The following is a 22,226-nucleotide window of genomic DNA, read 5'->3' as shown; positions in this document are numbered from 1 at the left end:
CCTAATGTCCCGTTGGAAACTAATACTGGCTCTAAGATCGTCCATCTTATTCTCCAAGGATTGGACATTTGCGAGCATAATGCTCGGAAGAGGAGAATGTGAGCCCTTTTCCTGAGTCTATCTCGAATCCCAGCGCATTTCCCGCGGTGTTTCTTGATCCGTCGCCTCGGGGGGTTATTGTTCATCTCCGCGTTCCGAAGAATCTCCAGTGGCCATGATGGATTCGTGGATAGAGTGTCCTGGAACAGGTTAGTGTAGCGGTTTCCAATGTTCAAAAGTGTTTCTATGTTATAGGTGATCAGTGCCGACGTGAAATGTGTAAAAAGAGAAAGTAAAAGTAAGTAAAAAAGTAAATTAAAGCAAAATCTGAGCGGAGCGACCTGGACGGCGTCCGAACACAGCGGCACCATTTTACAAATGAAAAAAAAAAGAGGAAGTGGTGAGGATTCAAAACTAATTAATTTGGGAAACTTAAACGAGGGTAACTGAGCATGTAGAGAAAAAAAACCTTACCCAAAGCCACAAGACAATAACAAAGAAACCAAATTAATTCTTTTCGCCCACAAAATCTATTTAAAGTTCAAACAGTTCATCAATTTCACCTGCTACATCATAACAGAAAAGCTAAACTGAGATATATAAACTGAACACATACTTTTTTTTTTTTGCCATGTTTCTGTACTCTTCAAGCAAACTTAATTTGTAGAAAGAAATGTTTATTTAAGCATTGTACATAGTTTGGTATTTATTTGAAAAGTTAACAACAAAACTATTTCCACATACTGTGGATATACCTTCAAAATTTTCTAGTAAACCTTGAAATTCAGTAACCTGCACAAACAACAATGCATTGGTTTCAGCATCATTCAAATCTACAATTATGTAAAAAAAACTTATAGGTTCAAATAAATAATAAAAACCCTTAAAACTCCATAAAAAGTACAAAACCCATTGGTAATCATCTGTAGACAAGGTGCTTAGTAAAGGCGTCTCTTTTCCTGGACTCCAGTCCCTACAAAATGATCTCCCACAAAAAATCAGGAATGTTTTGGCTCATGAAAACCAAAATCTACAATAATTGAGTTGGTAGTTTAAATATTAGATTCAGTATTGACATCCAAAAAACACAATGTTATTGTTGTACCACAGGGAGCTCAAGGCATGAATAAGCAACGCTCACAGGTCAAACTGTCAAGATTTGCCATACATACTTTTGAAGAATAAAATCTTCTCAAATAATATATTATGTATGATATATGGATTTCAAATGAATAATCAATTGCTAATTATTTTTATAATTAGTTTTACAAATGTAAAATAGTTTAATAGCATGATACTTATGCAATTTGTATGTGGCACCAGTCATTTTTCCTCCTTGCAATCAATATGACAGCAAGGCCAAAATACATTTTTCTTCATCTTCTGGTCTGTTGTTAACGGGGTGTTACTAGCATTACTGAAAGAACACCTCAATCTGATTGATTGATTGATTGATTGATTGATTGATTGGTTGATTGAAAGAAAGAAAGAAAGAAATATTTTTCTAAATTAAATGCACTAAATTAATCAAAAGTAATAGTAAGGTCAAATTCAAATAAATGTTGTGCTTTCTAACTTTCTATTCTTCAGTCCTGACAATATATATATATATATATACACTCACCTAAAGGATTATTAGGAACACCATACTAATACTGTGTTTGACCCCCTTTCACCTTCAGAACTGCCTTAATTCTACGTGGCAAATTCTATGTGGCATTGATTCAACAAGGTGCTGAAAGCATTCTTTAGAAATGTTGGCCCATATTGATAGGATAGCATCTTGCAGTTGATGGAGATTTGTGGGGTGCACATCCAGGGCACGAAGCTCCCGTTCCACCACATCCCAAAGATGCTCTATTGGGTTGAGATCTGGTGACTGTGGGGGCCATTTTAGTACAGTGAACTCATTGTCATGTTCAAGAAACCAATTTGAAATGATTCGAGCTTTGTGACATGGTGCATTATCCTGCTGGAAGTAGCCATCAGAGGATGGGTACATGGTGGTCATAAAGGGATGGACATGGTCAGAAACAATGCTCAGGTAGGCCGTGGCATTTAAACGATGCCCAATTGGCACTAAGGGGCCTAAAGTGTGCCAAGAAAACATCCCCCACACCATTACACCACCACCAGCAGCCTGCACAGTGGTAACAAGGCATGATGGATCCATGTTCTCATTCTGTTTACGCCAAATTCTGACTCTACCATCTGAATGTCTCAACAGAAATCGAGACTCATCAGACCAGGCAACATTTTTCCAGTCTTCAACCGTCCAATTTTGGTGAGCTCGTGCAAATTGTAGCCTCTTTTTTCCTATTTGTAGTGGAGATGAGTGGTACCCGGTGGGGTCTTCTGCTGTTGTAGCCCATCCGCCTCAAGGTTGTGCGTGTTGTGGATTCACAAATGCTTTGCTGCATACCTCGGTTGTAACGAGTGGTTATTTCAGTCAAAGTTGCTCTTCTATCAGCTTGAATCAGTCGGCCCATTCTCCTCTGACCTCTAGCATCAACAAGGCATTTTCGCCCACAGGACTGCCGCATACTGGATGTTTTTCCCTTTTCACACCATTCTTTGTAAACCCTAGAAATGGTTGTGCGTGAAAATCCCAGTAACTGAGCAGATTGTGAAATACTCAGACCGGCCCGTCTGGCACCAACAACCATGCCACGCTCAAAATTGCTTAAATCACCTTTCTTTCCCATTCTGACATTCAGTTTGGAGTTCAGGAGATTGTCTTGACCAGGACCACACCCCTAAATGCATTGAAGCAACTGCCATGTGATTGGTTGATTAGATAATTGCATTAATGAGAAATTGAACAGGTGCTCCTAATAATCCTTTAGGTGAGTGTATATATCCTTTATTTCATGAAACATTGAGCAGCACAACAAATTTCAGCTTTGATGATCATTTGAAATGTTTCTTGAGCTACAAATCAGCTGAATGATTTCTGACACTAAAGACTGGAGTAATGATGCTGGAGTAAATTCAGCTTTGTTCTCAGAAACAAGCTACTTTTTTTAATAAACTGTAATAATGTCAAAACGTTGTTGTTCTTCTTGTATTTTTCATCAAATAAATACAGACTTAGTGAGCAGAAGAGACTTCTTACAAAATATCTCACTGACCTAATTTATAAATTGCTTCTTTTTATTTTCTCTCCACCTTACTATTTTTGCAGAACCATATTTGAAAATTATTATGTAAACATTTTATACAGACATTATATAATTTGATAACAAACAACTGTTGGAACCAGTGTTACCTAAGAAGTGAATATAAACTATTTGTATTAATTATGTACAGTGTTATAATTCAAAGAGCCCATCAAAAATAGTGTCAAAATTGATTCACCATGACCTAAACGAAACACTGAGCAGCAGCCAGGGATCAGAGGAGTGTCCTGAAAAAGCTTTAGAAAACCAAGACAGCTCAAATGATTTACAAGTGTATACCTAAAATCATTTATGCAATGATTCATAAATGATTCACACCCCAAAAATGCAGATGTTAATATGATCAAATACATGGGAGGATTTTTTTTGACACACAGGTGCAGGTAAATGGCTTTACTTTGTGACCGGGATTCTTGGACAAATGACAGAATCACATTTTAAACCGCAACACATTATCTCTAAACAGATTTTGAACTGTACTGCTGACCTGTTTATTTATTTTATGCTTTTAATTTAGTAGTGCTTAAGTTGTAATTAGTGATACAATGTGGTTATTGGTTTTTAAATAACAGCACTCTCCAACCTCGAGAGTTTCATCAAGTCCACTTGCTACGTAGTTTGGCTGCATGGCTATAGGCGTTCATAACAAATAAGGATGATGGTCCAAAGCCAGAAGGTTAATATGGACTTTTTGCTTGTGGGGGCTCAAGTGAAAAAGGAAAAAATCCTCCCAGGTTGGTTGTTCATCACAGCAGGAGTAGTGGGAGAGAGTTACAATTTATGTTTTTGTAGAATCAAGACATAAATAACTTGACTTGACTGTGGGTCCATTCCCACTTTCCACCGTGAGAGTTATTCTGCTTAATGAAGTAAACAGTGATGCAAAAGTGACAGTTCTTGGCCATACAAATGAGTTAAATTAGTAATTAAACAGTTGACCCAAGAGTCCGTTCTTTACTGACAGCAAGCCAGATTATTTTAGTAGTATATTGCATAATTCATAAATGCCATTTAAAATTATAATTGTAGTGCTCTGGGCTGCTCAGATGGGGCTATGTACAGTTTCCTCAGATCTTTGTGTGTCTCTACAAAGGCTTACAGCACAGCTCACACAATTTGTAATGAGAATGCCATTGCCAATAAGCATATCCAAGGAGATCATGCAGGTCTGGGAAATATTAAAATAGTTTGAAGAGCTGCAGTCTCCATTGTGCAGTTCCAGCTGTGTTTTCTCTTAAAACTGGATGAGAAAGGTTAACATTATTTTCCTTAATTGTTATTTTCCTGCTTCATTCCATTTCTTGGTTCATTTCCTTCAGCTTGTTAGTTTGAAGTTTTTATTTTTTAGTTCTGTCGTGTAACTAAGCTGTCAACACATCTTTAAGATTTATACTAATATGAACTATCAAATAGGCATCAAAATTGTTGCTGTGCTGCTCATATGGTTGAAGAAAGTTCAAGTCTGGACTGTGAGAAATCCCCCCAAATTCCCCTGTCTCACAAAAACAGTTTCTTAAAGTGTGGTCAGTTTGTTTCTGCTCTGTTAGCCTATCTGAGTTATCAGAAAGAGAACTGTTTTAATGGGAGTTAAGGAGATGAAAATCAATTTAAAATGGTGTATCAGATGTCCAAAACTCACTACAATACAGTTTGGAGAAGTAGTTTCCATACTAACCAACAAACTCATCTACCAAAGACAGATAACACCAGAACGGCTTCACATTTCATACTGTGGCCCAATTTATAACATTACTGTCCAGGGTATGTCAGTAAATGGCTCCGTTCTATTAACTGCTGTTTGGACTTGACTTGTGCTCAACAAAACCTCAAAACAAAAATATCACATTGGCCATCATGATAAAAAGAACATCAGCATGAATCATTGTTATATTCTGACGTGAGCCTTATTAATCTATCATCATATACTGTTGGAAGTGTTATTTTGAGTAATACTACAAATCTGAAGACAAATATATCTAAATATATCTTTCTTAAAGCTAACCTGCCTTCATAATACTAGGATTCTTTGGATGATTGTCAAGTAACTATTATTTTGAGAAATACTACAGTGAAGGTCTCTTTAGAAAGCACTAATAATGAAAAGTAACCAAGCTGTATATTAAGTCAACATGGGTAACTGTCAGTTTGCTTCCAGCAAAAAGGAGAAAATCCACAACCACAGAAGGTTAACTTAACAATTGCCTGCATATGTAGGTAGAGCGAGGTTGGTGACCGTATGACCTTACTGTGTCTGTTGCTTTAGCCAGGCGAAGCATGTTGGGTTTCTATAAGAACCAATCAATCCTACAGGTCAAAAGACAGCAGGCTAGAAGAAAATCTAATGGTTAGTGCAGTTGGAAAAGTGCTGCACTCTACTACAAACCAAATGGCACATTCTAATAACCATGCAGCCTTTTGAGGGCACTTGTGTTGTGCTTCTTTGAAAAGAGTTCACACTCAAAAGTATTTCTTACAGTAGTGATAAGGACAAAAAAGTGGCTTTTGCACTGGGTAGTTATAGGAACTACAGTAGCCACTATCGTCAGTCACCTGAAAACTACATTTTCCTGTAGGGCAATTTTCCTAGTTGCATTCGCACTGCCAGTAGGAACAATGAAGTGAAGCTGCCAGACAGTGATGTAATTTAAGCACAGCATTCAACAATATTAATTTGTGAAGTAAGAATACGTAAACTGTGTGTTTACAAGGCTTTTTAATAATGTAGGGTGTCAGTGCTTCATATGGCATGCATTCGACCAATCAACGTATATTTATATCACTGGTAGTTCCCATCGTGCAGCGTTAAACCCTACACTGAAGTAGGAAGACATTTAGTCCCCCCAAAAGGCATTCTTATAACCAAAATCATTCCCAATTCCTGAGGTGTGAGTGTGCCAAAAAGCGGGTACTTCTGCCAATAGTTTTGGGAAATATAGCTACAAGCAACAATTAAGGGGCTAAGCACAACAGAGGCCAAATAAGGAGCTAAGCATGGCAAGGAGCATCAGAACAATTTAACTACAATTAATGAATAATTAAAGCCATTTTAAGATGATGTGATAAGATGATCAGAATAGGTAAATGTAGCTGCAAGCAGTAATTTTCAGAGCCAAGCACTACAGAAGCAAGGCAGCGCGCATCAGACCAACTGCAACAAGTGTAATTAAAGCCATTTTAAGATGATTTCAGTAAAAATGGCTGAGAATCATAAATACAACCACTAGTAATATGATTTAATGGCTTATCACTTTTGATCAATAGGCGGCGCTGTTATCAAATTGATGTGAGGTGTGAGGTGACAATGGCACACACAAAGTTTAGTGTCAATAGCCGCGTTTCCACTGTCGGGCCAAAAGCGGGCGTGCTACTGCGTGCCAGGGCCAGTTGCATTTCCGAGTTTTTTTGCCCAACGAAAACCTTGGGCCAACGCAGGCAAGCTTGGGATAGAGGAGTAGTTATGAATAAAGGCGGAGTTTCTCCGCCTCTGGAGAGCGTCAGCACTTTTATAAAGTTAACAGCTATAACACCAGCATTAAAGACTTAAAATAATTTTAGCTCAGAACTCACTTTCAAACAGCAGTGAGGTTAGATGTGGATTATGATCACCATACATGGCAGAAATTTCTAAGCGATGCAAAAGACTATGCACGCTAGCCATTACCATAGTAAACATGGTAAAAACGACCACTTGAAGAAATAAGCTTTTCATTCAGGCTATTACAATCGTGTATTTATTTAGTATCATATTTTACCTGTCATACGTCTCGTCTCAGGCATTTAGCACCACGTAAGTCATAAAAAAATATCATAATAATGGTTTTTGTTCGGGAGCTCCCTCTGCTAGGCTACTCAGGTCGTCTTTTTGATGGAAAAAATATAGAAATGATCATTCTCGGGGGAAGTCGTGGCCTAATGGTTAGAAAGTCGGACTCGTAATCTAAAGGTTGCAAGTTCGAGTCTCACGTCTGGCAGGAATTGTAGGTGGGGGAGTGAATGTCCAGCGCTCTCTTCACTCTCAATACCATGACTGAGGTGCCCTTGATCAAGGCACTGAACCCCCAACTGCTCCCCGGGCGCCGCAGCATAAATGGCTGCCCATTGCTCCAGGTGTGTGTTCACTGCTGTGTGTGTGCACTTTGGATGGGTTAAATAAAAAGCACAAATTCCGAGTATACTTGGCCTCACGTCACTTTCACTTTCTTGACTACAAATAAACTGAAACAGACTCGACTGAATGTAGGCTATGTGCACTCTTTCTTTTGTGAAATACCGGTTCATACCGCTTTATTTCTGTGTGACTAATTTTCAATCCTGATTAATTCATTGTGATCAATGTAGGCCTATCACTTATTTTTGTAAAACATCAATGCTTTTGGATTTAAATCTTTAACAAAACATGCAAACAAATGGCCGCTTTTATCATGTTCGTTTTGTGATTGCGCTAGTTCTAGTGAGTGATTTATTTCTGATTATAGTTTTCTGATAACTGACAAATGCTGAGGTTGTGTGACGTTATTACAGAGAGGTGTGTAAAGTGTGGGTTTTAGTGAAGCGCTGCGTAGCTTCTGGCACTACGGTGGAAATGTATTGTGATTTTGGGCTCGTGCTACAGGTCTGAGGCTATTAGCCCGACCCGGCCCGTTGAAAGCACTGGCTCGCACTGGCCCAAGAGTATGTCAAAGCTTTGCAGAGATACAGCCTCAGTTTGGCATCATTCCAGCAAATTTGTTGATGCGATAAAAAAAAACAATTTTTATATTGACATTAAATCCATAACTTTTTGCTAGCATGGTCTAAAGATAAGACCATGTCTGCCTCAAATTTGGTGAAAATCGGACCAACGGTCTAGGAGGAGTTAAAAAAAATACAAAGAATATATTGAGACCAGTTATATCACAAGAGTCTAATATATTCAAAAGTATTAATAGCATTTTTGGAAATTTCATTTTAATTTTTGACCACAAGGTGGTGCTGCCCCGAAATCTTTTGAGTAACATCAGGGCATGGTGCTGAAGACACATACTGAGTGTCGTAACGATACGCCAATGCATTCATAAAATATAGGACTATACAATAAAATTCTAAATGGCCGATGCCCATAATAGCTGACATGGAAAAATTGGGTATGGTCTGACTCTAAAGAGACCAGTTCTGTGATTTTTATTGGCCAAACCATTCAGAAGTTATAAGCAAAAATAGCCATTTTTATCTATCTACTGTCCACTTGGTGACTAATCTATTTGAATTCCATAAATGTTTTGCCAGCATGGTCTGAAGATGATCTGAGCCAATTTTAGGGAAAATCAGACAAACCATCTAGGATGGGTTTGGAAAAAGAAGGTTATTTAAGGTATTAAAAAAGGCGAAAAAATCTTGACAGTGGAATTTTACATTTCGGTGTGCGGAATCAGCAGAAAAAATAAATGCTTCTAAATGTAATGGTTCAAAAGATATTAGCATAGAAATATAGTGCAAATTTGAACTGTTGGTGGCACTAGAGAGTTTGAGACTCCAAACCTGCTATGGTTAATGCTGAGGCTATCCTCTATCTGTGTGCCAAATTTCATAATTTTCCCAGAAGCAGTTCTATGGGCTGCCATAGGCTCCCAGTGCAGAAGAAGACGAGGTAAAACATTGGATTAAATAGGTGCTTGGCCCCTAAAATAATAAATATAATGACGAATAGATGGCACTGTTACAAAACGTATGTAATGTTGTCAGTGCAAAGTGACAATGGCACATACAAAGTTTGATGTCAATGTGTCAAAGCTTTGCAGAGATACAGCCTCAGATGCAGTTTGGCATCATGCCATCAAAAACGTTGATGTGATAAATGTAATCCACTTTGTAAATGCATTATGTCAAAAGCCCCAAATGACTGACATGGGACAACTGGATATCTGTCAACTTGGTATGCTGCACTGACTGTAAAGAGACCGGTCTCATGATTTTTGGCATGACCACTGTTTTGGCAGCTTCTTTATCAAATTCATTTGCACATATTTAGTTTGAGTGATAACAGTTTGACTATTCTACTGTACTTGAATTCTATAACTTTTTTGCCAGAATGGTCTGAAGATGATCTAATCTCATTTTGGTGAAAGTCAGACAATCCATCTAAGAATAATTTGAAAAAAACAATAGTTTTTTTTGCATAACTGAAAATTGCGAATAATCTTCACCCATAAAAGGACAGGGTATTTGAGAGATCTGTTGAGTGGGTGAAGATGAATAACAGCTTACTGCAAGGTATACACCCCAGGCATATTTAGACCAAAGCATTTGAAAATGGAACTTGTGATAAGGGTTTTAGTAGGGGCAACCACGAGGCAAGAGAGTTTAAGTGTTTTATAAAGTCTAGCCAAGGCTTACTTCTACACATCCCCAATAAACATCTCATATTGCCATTCCACTAGCCCTCACACCAAAGGGAAAAGCATTAGGCCAATGTTTAATCTACAGCAACACTACAAACACTTCTGCCAAAACCATCGCAGACCGTAGTGGCATTCTTCATGAAAGTTCCACCCATCAGTGGCTGGGCGTTATTTACTTAATTCAGTTGCTTGTTATCTTTCTTGTTCATGAAGAATAATAAAGGGAATGACAATAGCTGTCTCAGTTAGTTCTACAAAACTTGCAAAGTCTCTTGTTTGCACATAGAAACCACAGTGGAATGAATCCCAGGATGGTGGTCCCTCGAGAATTTGCTGGAGTCACACAAACACAGGCTAAAGAAATACAATCAAAACAGAAGGTTTAAATTCATGCCCATCCCCTGCAACGTGAACTACACTATTGGGTGCATACCAATGTTGAAATGCTATCTAATTTTCAGTCTAGCATGAAGAAAAATTTAAAGACCCCAATTCTTTCTCTACAACTCAAAGTTTAGCTTCATTCTGGGACTGTGTTGTGTTATTAAAACGTCATCCAAGTTTTGATTTGGCAGTTACATTCAGATCACCTATGATGCATTTAAGACGGACGTTTTTGTCTGATAATCTGCATTTTTTTTGTGGTGTTTTCATCTACATTATAACTATATACTGGCATTCCAAATACTAAGACTGCACAAGATTAGCCAACAACCTGAAATTCAAAGCTTTTGAGTAGACACACACCAGTCGTCTATTCTTGTTTGAGAAGGTGCAGACCCTCGTCTAGGGTTCATAAAGTTTTGATTTATGATAAATCTTAAGGGAATCATGCAACTGTGGTTTTAATGTGCTACTTTTCCACAAAAAAAAAATAGCCTCAGTGTTTTCGTGGTATGCACACTGGTCAAAGTCACGTGCTGGAGTCAGATGTTGGATCATGGCTGTGGGAATTTGCTCCCATTCAGACCGGAGCATCAGTGAGGTAGAGGCAGTGATCTCGGGCAATGGGGCCTGGCTGAAAGTCACTGTTTCCAATTATCCCAAAGGTGTTTGCTGAGGCTTTTTGTAGGCCAGTCAAGTTCTTCAACATCAGACTAAATAACGCATTTCTTAATGGACCCCATTTTGCGCACAGAGCCACTGTCATACTGGGACAGGAAAGGAACCCTCAGAAACTGTTGCCTTTGGTCTGGCCTGAATTTGACATTTCTAGGATTTCCAGATCACATCAGATGAGCAGGGAGCTGTCTAGCTCTGAACCACTAAAGAAAGGCATCAGACACGTCCAAAGTAAGCTGTATGGAAGATGTTGAGTTGATTTGTAATTTACTTGTCAACGTTTTGACAGAACTGTTGATTACAGTCTGCTCCTGCTCTCACAAGGAAAATAAGAACGCAAGTCACTGCATAATTCAACAGCCAAAAGCAACAATATTCCTGCAACGACAATTCAGCAGAGCATTTACTATGAGACAACTACTGCCATCTTATTTGCTTATTTCATTTAATGAGAAGATTTTTATAGAAAGCAGAACATTTTCTTCAAACTATTCAGTATTTGGGTCTGTAGATGTTGAGTCATGGACATACAGACAGTAAATTGTTGTGGGCTTCTATTCAGAGTTCCCCTTTGGCAAGTGCAGTGTTTAAATGAGATGTTTGTAATAATGTGGCAAAAATAAGACAGTCTCAGCTTTGACTCATCTCTGCTCAAACTCGATCGTTATGACTGTACGCACTAGAGATGATTGTTCTTGGTGTAAAGACCTCTGTGTCACAACACCCTCGCACCGATCATAAGAACAAATCATTATCGTTAAACTTCACTGCAGTATTTTTGCGCATAACATTAGGCCGGCTTTGCGTAACTGTGTTATGAACCTGTTGAATGTGTTTTCACATGTCGTTCTCCTCTAGTGGAATGTCTTGTTTGGAGATTATATAACTGAGAACAGACTTCTGTTTCCCACCTCATCTGACTCATAAATTCATCACACTGGACTGCATCCAGGACTGTACCACTGCACGCAACCTGGCAAACGTTCCTTTGCCACAAAGCATTTCCTGTCATTTCATTTAACTGACCTTTTTTACTTGGTATTGCTTAAATGTTTTGTCGCTGAACCCTCTCTTCATTTAAAAGTTACATTCTGCTTATTTGATATAATTTCATAACAATAGAGTGGAGTGTTTTACAATCACCATCTGTTCATTAAATGATCACGGCTAGCACAAGAAGTGCATTGCAACAACCACACATACACTAAAAAATAAAGAGACACTGCCACCTAGAGTAAGAGACAGACAGGGTTTATAAACACCATGATAATTTGCATGGTCTTCAGCCTTCTTGCATAACAATGTTACTGGTTAGTAAACCAGGTGTTTGGACTACATCGGTGGAACTGAATGTACGGATCATTCAGGTGATTTCTAAAAACCTTTCCTTTCAAGTTCCATTTGTCCACTCCCATGCATAGACCCATGTTGTCTTTTTCATATCACGATAAACTAAAGAACAAACATTATCCTGGTGCTTTGAGAAACTCAGTTACTGCTGATAAAAAAAAGTACATGTTCTATTTAGGTAGACAGTGTAATATTTAGCCCATGTTTACAACATGGGAAAAGGCATAATGAATGGTAAATCAACAATCAGCGATGCATCATTTAATTTATTGAGTAAAGTCACTACATTTTCAATTTATAACAGAAATCCCACATAATTAGTGCAAAAAATGAGTTTTCAGACTTTGACAGACATTTTATTGAATTCAAAATTTCAACAATTTTGTTTGCTAACCATTTATAACAAAACCTGTGAAAGTAAAAACATACATCGCATGTTGTGGTAATATCCACATTTTAGCTTACTCTCTTCAACAATTGTGTTTCTCACACAAAACCTAGGCAATACTTTTACAAAAAATCCATGTAAAAGCACTGAATGATGAAGACAGATTATGTGAGCCAGTTGTCAAAGATCAACCAAAAGAGTTGCTCCGATGCACAGGTAACAGTCCAGTCCAAACCAGTTACTCTCAGGTTCAAGACAGTCCCAGAAGCTACTGAATATTATTTCTTAAGGAGGCTGTTAATTGCTTTTATCTCACCATTGCTCAGAGGAGAAAGGTTGTATCCTCTGAGTTCAGGCTTACCTGTGCGAGAAACAATTTGAAACAGAAAAGATTAGATGCTCTGCTATCTACTAATATTTTATGACAGTAACCTCAGTACATTTAGGTTACTTAAAGATGAGATTTTATATATGAAAAATGATGAATGAATAGGCTGGCAAAACAGTTCTACCTTGCAATTCATTGAGACGATTTACTTTTGCTTTTAGTAGTTTGCGGAGGTCAGTTATTTCCTTGTCAAGCTGCTCTTGGTCTGTTGGGAACAATATAACATCAAGAGGTCAAGTAAACACAGAGACAAGTCTAAATGTATTATTCAGACAAAAAATATGGTTGAAGGCGGCACACTCACCTTTAAGGATCATGGACCTGGTGCATTCTTGAGGGAATTTGATGAACATATTTCCAAAACACACCTTCACATTATCTGGATTAGATTGGATTAAACTTTATTGTCATGTGCAAAGTTCAAGCACAGAAGTATCAAATCAGCATCCACAAATGCAAATAGCAGCATGTGTTTTATATAATGTTATGCTGTAAATGCAAAATGTTATGATGTTAATGCAAATGGTTTCATGTATAGCCTCCTGGGACCCAGCTATAAAATATAAAATAACACTTTAGGAATTTTTTTATGTTATCAAGACAATTTCATCACAATTTCAGTACATTTTAAACAGAAATGCACTACAGGTTCCTTATATTATATATTTTATGTATTTCATAGCATAGTAGATTTAATGTTTATCAGGAAAAGACACTTATTACTGAAATACATATTTTATAAACATATTAATTCAATATTTAAGTGTTACAGATAAACCAAATAAATAAGCACTGAAATATCAATTATGTTGCGAGTATTGACTCATCTTCTTCATAAGTCCTATACATGACACATATGAATAATACCATATTCATATGTTGACCAAAGAAACACTATGCACATCCACACAGGATCCCTGGAGGATACATAACCAGTAACAGATCAGTGAAAATGCCAATAAAACACGGCACAATATAAATAGAGATGGTACAGTGTATTCAAGAACAGCAAAGCTTGCTAAATGGCAGGGAAAACAACGGTCTGACAGTAGTGATGAGATCATATACACATTTGTACTTGCCGTTTGGAGAAAGGTTTCGTAAAGCGCTGAGTGCTTCTCGATTTCTGTTTCTCCGCGAATCCAGATCCACGATCTGTCAACATTTAAGCGGATATTAGAAAACCTATTTAAGCGAAATGTCTCATTCTGCGTTTGACTATAATTTTCTGCTTTTATCATTCAAACATACCTGTTGTTTGTCACTAAGAATATCTTCGGCAGCAACTTCTACCTCAGTCAAATTCTCCAGTATTCGCTGTGCTGTCTCGTCCATGCTTGAGTCTGCTGTGCGCTGGAAAAACATTCCCCGCTGCTCCGGGAAACAAGTTCTGTTCGATTTCAGTTCCGTCCGCCAGCGGCCACACAACGGTTCCCACCTTTGACGTACACAACGTAAAGTATCCAATCGTTAGGACATATTTAACGATACCTTAATAAAAAAATAAAATAAAAAATGTCCACAACACATCACTATACCATAATACTTTTAGGTACATTTTAGGTAGGCTATATAATCAGACTACTTTTTGGTTACTTTTAGATTACTTTTGGCCTAACTTGATTTAAATAAGATAATCTTGTACTATGATATACAAATATAAAGAGTAAGAAAATATATTCCATTTGTTGTAAGTAATTAACAACATGACGTGCATTTCCCAAATTGGTGATCATAAAACTGCTGGGGGGTTAATGAAAAGCTAATAGTCATTAAATCATAAAAAGTAAAATTAAATTAAGTCATTTTAAAATAACATCAATCAAAATACTCTTAGCAACTAAATATATATTATATTTCATTTGTTTACCTGCATGTCATGTGACCATTAACCAGAACCGTGAACATGCAAATGTGATACTTAATTATTAATACATTTATTTTAAAATCGCAGGGGGTGCTTCAAGTAGGAATAGGCTGAAGGAACTTTTAAAACAGGTATTTGAGAGAATCAATAAATTCTGATTAATTACTTTTTTGTTTTGTTTGTTAGTTTTTTTGCTATTGTGTGAATACTATAATCATAATCAATAAAAAAAAGTAGCTGTAGCTTTTTTTGTCTACTTGATATATTTCCCATGACTGAAAAGTTTGGGACTCAAAAGAAGGGACAGCTTGTCACCATATTTTGATAGCTTCATTACCTTAAAATACAACATTTAGCATTGTAACTATAGTGGGGCATGTTGTCACAGCAATTATTTGACAAGAACACGGTTTATCTGTAATAAATATCTACATTAAAATTTAACCAGTAAAGCATTCTAAATACTCTGAGATTAAACGAAAAGGAATAATTTGACTCTTGTCTAAATGTAATTTCTATGATTGATTCATAAAAAATAACTTAGAGGCATTTATTTTATTCAACAGACTTTAACAGCAGCTAGTGTTGGTAAGAAATGAATCTGTCCTTCAAACATATGGAATTACTTTGGATATGGCTATCATAAACATGTCCTAGTAATTATTCCCTTGTCAAGAAGATTGTAAAGTGCTTTAAAAACATGTTTTATTTATGGTCTTTACATTCACCTTATGAATCAGGCATAGAATGAGAAAAACTATATGTTATACAAAGTAAGACGGTTGCTTGTGCTCATTGGGACAGTCAGGTTGAGGGTAATGGTGAGCAGACACATGAAGTTTCAGCTCGAGCGTATCATGTGTAACTGTAAACTCTGGAGTGAGAGGTTAACCAGTGCTGCTAACAATGAAACATCTGTTTACTATTAAATACATCACTGTACCTGAAACATCTCTGTAAGCACGGCCTACATATAAATGAATAAGTATTGCAGAAATAACAATTGTCTGTTCCCTAAAGGGACCTGAATTTATAAAATTGCAGTCAGACCTGTTGATAGACGATGTTTCAAAGAAACTAATGCAGATATATTGCTATTTCAACCAATTAATTAATAGAAGTTGTTTAAACAATTTACTAAAAAATAAGATTTCAGTAAAAATAAACATGGGGGGATAGCATGCATAAAGTCTTACTAAACAACAACTTAAAATAATGCAGGCGTAAACAGGCAAAAATAATTACTGAAGAAGAATATGTACATACAATCATCCAAAAACTATTTGGACACTTAAACCACACTGAACAGAATGTCACCACATTAGATGAAAATAAAATAATACACCACGTGGCATTTACAGTATTAAAACATATTAAAATCAATAGTTTGTTAGGTTTTAAATGATCAGTTAATAGATATGCTGACAAATAAAGTTTTATTCTGTGAAACAATCTGTTTGCAAAATGTTAGTGTAGCACAACGTTCATAATTAATGTGATGAACTGACTTCATGCATTCATTAAAATAATGTTGGGATCAGTTGTCTAAATGTCACTGTGATACATTTCTCAGAAAATATGCCACTTGGTTTGGTATTTCTTTATCTAATGCTATGAAATTCATACATTTGAATTGATTTCCAGGCTCCTGTGTTGGAAGCTACTTTGTGACAAATTCAACATGCTTTCGCCTCCTGTTCACTTGACTAGTCGCTGAGTCTTTTGAGCTATGTAACCCATCAGCACAAGATAATTTTGAGTCCTGTTGATTTTTATGTTTTTCACTACGTCCTCGTGCCCTATAGCCAACCTCCCTCGTACCCACACAGGAATTACTCCTTTGCCCTGGCTTTCTCTTTTTTACATCCCCAATACTGGCATTGCTGGCTGTTGTAGCTGTAGAAGAAACTTGGTCAACACTGTATGTGGAACCAACCGGATTGCGAATGTTACCGATGGCCTGCATGCGCCTCAAGTGGCTACTCTCGCTCAAAGGGTCGCTGAGTCTGTGCTCTCGAGATCGGTGTCTGGGATCCGGCTGATGAGCCCTGCTCTCACTGCTGCTCCTTTTAGGCAAACCTGAGGCCTTCTTCTCCAGGAGTGGACTCAGCCGTGTGTGGTGGTGGTAGGCATAAGAGCGGCATGGGCCATTCAAGATGGGATATTGATTCTGGCAGTGTGGGCAGGTACAGCTTGACAGCTGAAGGGTGGGAGCACTGGCCAAAGAGGACAGTAACGCCAAAGGGAACGCTCGCTGGCACTGGAGGATGCATTTAGGAGAGCTGAGGCTGAGATGAGAAGACAAATGAGGCAAGTGGCGACCTTTAGGTAATGGGGCGTTGGATTTGCTGCTGTCTTCTTGGACCGTTTGGATCTGATGCCACTCCAATCGCAAAAGCCGGTCCAAGTATCTCTCAAGCTGCCCAACGGGCTTGGGACGAGGAATGCCCTTGCCTTCTGTGTTCAAGTACACAGCTAACTGCTGGAGACTCCAAGAATTAAAAGGAGGCGGTAAGAAATCTGGATATCTGCCTCTGGACTTGTTGTGCGCTCGACAAGAAGGTCTCGAGGGATGAAAGTCTGACGGATCTATGATCTCTGCACGTAGGTTGAGGTCAGGTGGAGAGATTTGAGCGGGAAGCGCAGAGTATCTTTCAGAGTCTGAGAGGTCACTGGCACTGTCCTCTTCTCCATCTTTACTTTGTAGCGTACAGCCCTCGTCTTCGCTTCTGCACTCTGACAATTCTTCTCTCTGAACTTGTACAGAATGAGGGGTTACGGGTCTTACACTTGAACTTTTACCCCTGCCACCACTCTCTTTTGCACCATGGCTGTTTTGTCTTTGTCGTCTCTCCTTCTGTCCATTTTTGGAAGTGGGATGAGATTTGATCTTAGTGTTGTGTTGCCTTGAGGAACCAAAGGAAAGGGTTTTAAATGTCTTTGCAATTTTTTACAATATTTGCCACATATTGACAAAAATAATTATGTATTTGGTGTGGCTTTATTTATATATTTATTTGAGCTGCTTGTCCTATTATAATAATTAGGCTATAGTAAAATGTAATATGCATAACTTAAACACTGTAAAACCTTTATTTCAATTAATCATCTATGTGCCAAATTATTTTCTAACCTGTCTGTGGGGTTTGCCATGATCAGCATTTTGTCCAGTCTTGTCCTTCTTAACCTTTGCTGAGAGTCCTGTAGACATGAGGAAAACAGCACTCACTTATAACCATCATATGCTCAATTTATACTGATGTTTACTATTCGAAATCTATTTCATTTAATTATTCTATACCAATGTTTTTGTTGTTGTTTTTGTTTTTAATTAAGTTCACATTTAAACCACTGCTGTTGAGTACTCACAGGTTCAGATGACTGGCTGATGCCATTATTCGTTGGTGGATGCAAAGGTGCTTTTGTGGTTTTCTTGCTTTCAGTGAAAAAGTCAGGTTAGTCAAGATCAGTTCAGAAATAAAGGCAGCTAAATTTGGTACATTTTTTTAAATAAACTAATCCAAGCTACTTATGACCTGGCAGGTAAATAAAACATGACCTTAAGTTAATTAAGGTTATTTATCGTTACCTTGGTGCATGTCCCAAAGCTTTCGTTTTTGTTCTATCAGACGAATGAAGCTTATTCTGACTGTTCTGCACAGTGCTCTCCTGTAAGACCGTTCCCATCACTGACATTTCTCAAAGCAGTCTGGATCTTCTAGAACGGATGGATTGTCTCATATTACATGCAGGGAGTCTTTTGATGTGAAGGCATATCCATTTTTTCTCGATCATGTGAGGTTTACTCCCACGATCAATCGACTGTCTCGCGCACTTCTCCCTTTAATCCTCGGTGCATCAGTACCGTTCTGTCCTAAATAATTCAGCGACGACCGGATCAGCCTGTCTGTAATGAGATGCATCGGTCAAATTAGTCGGTCTGTCCGATTCCGTCTCATGCACTACACTAATCGATATGTGGTTAATTGTCTGAAGCTTGTAAATGAGGCTATTTACGCAGGCTGTGTGGATGCTGAAGGGCGCATTGTTGTGTGGGAAATGTAGTCAACAGTGTCATAGGCTCACAGTGTAGCATACACGATACTGTAAATACGTCTGAGACCCCATGTGCACTGTAAGCGAGCGACGCGACAAAAAGACAGCCTGAAGCGCGCTATTTAAGACCATTTCGTTGCGTTCTAGCTTGTCGTGGCGTTTATTCGCATCGAGATTGACTGAGATCTCACTGAAATATTAGCGCTATGCATTGTTTACAGACAGGACGTGAGAATATCTTATCTCATGTACGGTGGTCTAATAATAAAGGCAGTTCAGACTACACCTCCCTTGGGATCAGTAGTTAAATGTCATAGGTGCTCGATCTCCGCGTATTTTATTCCAACCACACTGGGTGAAGAGGTCTTCTCCACTTTAAAATTAGCTACATTTTCCTATATTAGTTTAACTGCACATAACAAGGGCGTTCTTCGTAGTTCGTAAAGTTGTGTCCTCACATCTTATATTTCCTCACACCTTTCAGTAAGGTAAGAATGTTGGCAGATGTAGAGATGTAAAATTTAACAGTATTTCTCGATTTTCGTGTTAAGATACTGTCAATAAAATGTTACAGGATTTGTTTCCCTGTGCTATTTATGTGTTTTAAGCGTTCTGAGTGTAGAAACAATGGAAAATAATGACTTAAATTAATAGGCTAGTGAACACTTTAACATGTTTTCAAATCTTTTCGTTAATATAGCAAATAATTTCATAAATAACGAAGTTTGTTATAAACAGTTCAAAATTTAGTAACACTTTATGGTTGTCAAACAGTGGTCCATAATTTGTAAAATGTCTCTGGCAAAAGAGCAAAAAGATGCTACTTGGCAAATACACTCTAATATTTTCAAGTGTGACTTGAGTGAAACTAGTCAAGTCAAGTCACCTTTATTTATATAGCTCTTTTAACAATACAGATTGTGTCAAAGCACTTAACAGTATCAAATTGGAGGATAGAGTGTCAGTAATGTATAATAATAAGATTAAACACTCAATTTTCAGTCAAAGGCATTTCATTATTGAATTCAGTGATGTCATTGTCTAGATCAGTTTAGTTTAAATGGTATCTGTGCAATCAAATTGACGATAATCGCTTGACGATCATCGCTAAAATAAACTACATTATTTTTTGTGTTGGCAAGTTTTTCTCCTTTTGCTAATAGACAGCGCAGAGAGAATGGAATCCCATCCGCATGGATCAGGACCTGCCTTGCAGTTCACAAGTGGTTTTAGAGAAGTATCTAGACCCGTCAAGACCTTTCATCTTCGAGACATCTACAGCCCCAAACCTCCCCCACAAAGGACCCCTGTAGCAATACGGCCACCCAGCCCAAAACCAGGTCCTCCCCAGGAGCCCTTCGTCCGGCGTAGGCAGTCGTGTGAGCCAGAGCCAAAACCCATCATGAGGAAACGGGCTAAATCCCTCTCGTCATCCACAGAAGAGCACACCTGCAGGAATGTGCAGGTCCGCTTCGTAGATTCGTTAGGGTTGGAACTGGAAGATGTGAAGTTCTTCAAGGCCAGCGAGGACCCAATGGTGCCGGTCCACGTCATCACAAGACTGCTGGCAAGCGCTGAGCTGGCCTCCAGGAAAAAGCTGGAGCTCTCTCTACCGTACTTCCAGCCATCCTTCCCTGACAATATGCGTCCCGAGGCTGGTTTCCTCGAGCGCTTGTGCCGGCAGCGAGTTTGTCTGGAGCAGGTGTTTTGCTCCGAGCTGGGAATTATCGGAACTGTGCAAGTGCTGAACTTGGCCTATGAGAAAGAGGTTGTGGTACGATACTCGTTTATGGACTGGAAGAGCAGCGCGGAGAGTAAAGCGAGCTGGATCTCCAGCGTCCCCAGAGATGGGCCAGATCCGGAGTCGGACATGTTTCGTTTTCACCTGCCTGTACCGCCGTTTATCATGCAACCAGGTGCCATGCTACAGTTTGCCATCTGCTACCGGGTCAGAGGATTTGAGTACTGGGACAACAATGGTGGATGTAATTATAAACTGACCTGCCAGACGTACAAATTGACGGTCCCCAGAGAGTGTGAAGATAGCCTGGTGCATTTCACTTGACTCTCCACTAGCCATGTACAGTGCTGTGAAAAAGTGTTTGCCCCCATCCTGATTTTGTCTGTTCTTGTGTATATTTCATACTAAACCTGAGTAAATACAGCTTTTACTGATTTACTTTTAATGACGCTATCCAACATCTATCACCCATGTGATAAATAAATTGCCCCCTTAAACCTAAAATCTGGTTGTGCCAACATTAAATGGATCCAAAGGCTTCACATCACTGGAGATCCGTCTTTCACAGCGCTGTGGTGGGATTTTGTCCCACCACACAGCGTGGCCCCATTGGAGGGTTTTTAAGCATGAACTGCCTGCTCAAGGTCCTGCCACAGCATCTGAATTTGGTTCAAGTCAGGACTAATCATTTATTTTCAATTAAATTTGTATTGTTACTCAATAAATGAAGCAAAACAAGTTTATGTATGCTTTTGATGTTTGCGTATTCACAGGAAATTAAATATGAGTCCTCATTTTCTTATTCCCTTGCATTAGCACTCTTCTTGACCTTTCACCGACAGAGATTTCTTCAGGCCGACCTCCTGCTAATGGCATCTGAGGAAGGCAATCAATGTGCTTCTGACTCAGTCCAGCTGTAAGGGCACATGATAGAAATTTGAGGTCAGGTCTAAAAATATCCTCATCTTTAAACCAAAAACAAAACTACTATAAACACGCCTTCACCTTTGACACACAGCCTGACAGTTGCAGTGCATTTCTGAAAATATTCAGCCTGGCTGCCTTTACTATACGGGGTTAAATACAACCCAGTGCTGGGTAAATATTGGACAGAACACATGCTGGGTTGTTTTCAGCCAACAGTTGCTATAACTACACAAACGTATGCAGAGCATTAGCCTACCATCATTTCTAGAGTTACTGTCCTCTTTTTTAATAACATGTTTGTGAAATTTCTAATTTGTTAGGACTACTCCATTTCTTTCTTTCTTTGTATAACAACAGATAATTGTGAACTGGGTTGTTGATAGTAACAGAAAGCATCTGTGATTTTAAATAATACTGTGATCAAACACTAGATGGTACTGTGAATCTTGAGGTGCACATTTCTATGCTTCCACATTTGATTAGGGGAAAAAAGGACGATCAAAACAGTATGATGTGAAAAACTCACTGTATATACATACTTAGAAAATTGAACCTTGGCTGTTGCACAATGTTGCACAATGTGTTGTGCATTCATAGCTCACTGCATACTATAGGCAGTTTCTTTTAAAATAACTGTATCTATATGACAAAGTGTGGCCATATTTGTCAGCTAATGTGTGAGGAATAAACTAATCTCGGTGTGTTCCTTATACCATGTTGCAGATTTTCTGACAAGAATTTCTTACAAGATGAGACAGAAAATCCCTCATTTAAGTGTTTTTCTCTGCCTTGTGTCATGTTGTTTCATACAGAAATGAATCAAGACATAATTGCACATGACACATTTTCTGA

The 22,226-nt window shown here is 38.3% G+C and overlaps 3 protein-coding genes across 4 annotated transcripts; 1 reads left to right on the top strand and 2 right to left on the bottom strand.

Annotated features, from left to right (window-relative positions):
* Positions 1 to 12,255: 12,255 nt before the first annotated feature.
* pdrg1 (p53 and DNA-damage regulated 1) lies at positions 12,256 to 14,149 on the bottom strand. The gene is made up of 5 exons (XM_079396128.1): positions 14,035 to 14,149; positions 13,866 to 13,938; positions 13,088 to 13,162; positions 12,908 to 12,988; positions 12,256 to 12,756 (listed from the first exon to the last, which is right to left on the bottom strand). Exons 1-5 carry the CDS (start codon positions 14,146 to 14,148, stop codon positions 12,674 to 12,676), a joined length of 426 nt encoding a protein of 141 aa, XP_079252254.1. The 5' UTR covers position 14,149; the 3' UTR covers positions 12,256 to 12,673.
* A 1,191-nt stretch (positions 14,150 to 15,340) lies between these two features.
* On the bottom strand, positions 15,341 to 18,337 carry fam217bb (family with sequence similarity 217 member Bb; the record flags this gene model as incomplete). Its single annotated transcript, XM_079396579.1, has 4 exons — positions 15,341 to 17,556; positions 17,784 to 17,851; positions 18,020 to 18,086; positions 18,240 to 18,337. 4 exons carry the CDS (start codon positions 18,335 to 18,337, stop codon positions 16,311 to 16,313), a joined length of 1,479 nt encoding a protein of 492 aa, XP_079252705.1. The 3' UTR covers positions 15,341 to 16,310.
* A 397-nt stretch (positions 18,338 to 18,734) lies between these two features.
* ppp1r3db (protein phosphatase 1, regulatory subunit 3Db) lies at positions 18,735 to 22,083 on the top strand. 2 transcript variants are annotated; one of them, XM_079396188.1, is made up of 2 exons: positions 18,735 to 19,194; positions 19,849 to 22,083. In XM_079396188.1, exon 2 carries the CDS (start codon positions 19,884 to 19,886, stop codon positions 20,769 to 20,771), a length of 888 nt encoding a protein of 295 aa, XP_079252314.1. In that variant the 5' UTR covers positions 18,735 to 19,194; positions 19,849 to 19,883; the 3' UTR covers positions 20,772 to 22,083. The 2 variants fall into 2 exon arrangements, with proteins under 2 accessions (XP_079252314.1, XP_079252315.1); XM_079396189.1 differs by having other exon boundaries at positions 18,751 to 19,194; positions 19,870 to 21,249.
* The last annotated feature ends 143 nt before the right edge of the window (positions 22,084 to 22,226 follow it).

This window comes from Barbus barbus (assembly GCF_936440315.1).
Source record: "Barbus barbus genome assembly, chromosome: 37".
NCBI classification, from domain to species: domain Eukaryota; kingdom Metazoa; phylum Chordata; class Actinopteri; order Cypriniformes; family Cyprinidae; genus Barbus; species Barbus barbus.
This window is presented reverse-complemented; position numbering and strand designations above follow the sequence as displayed.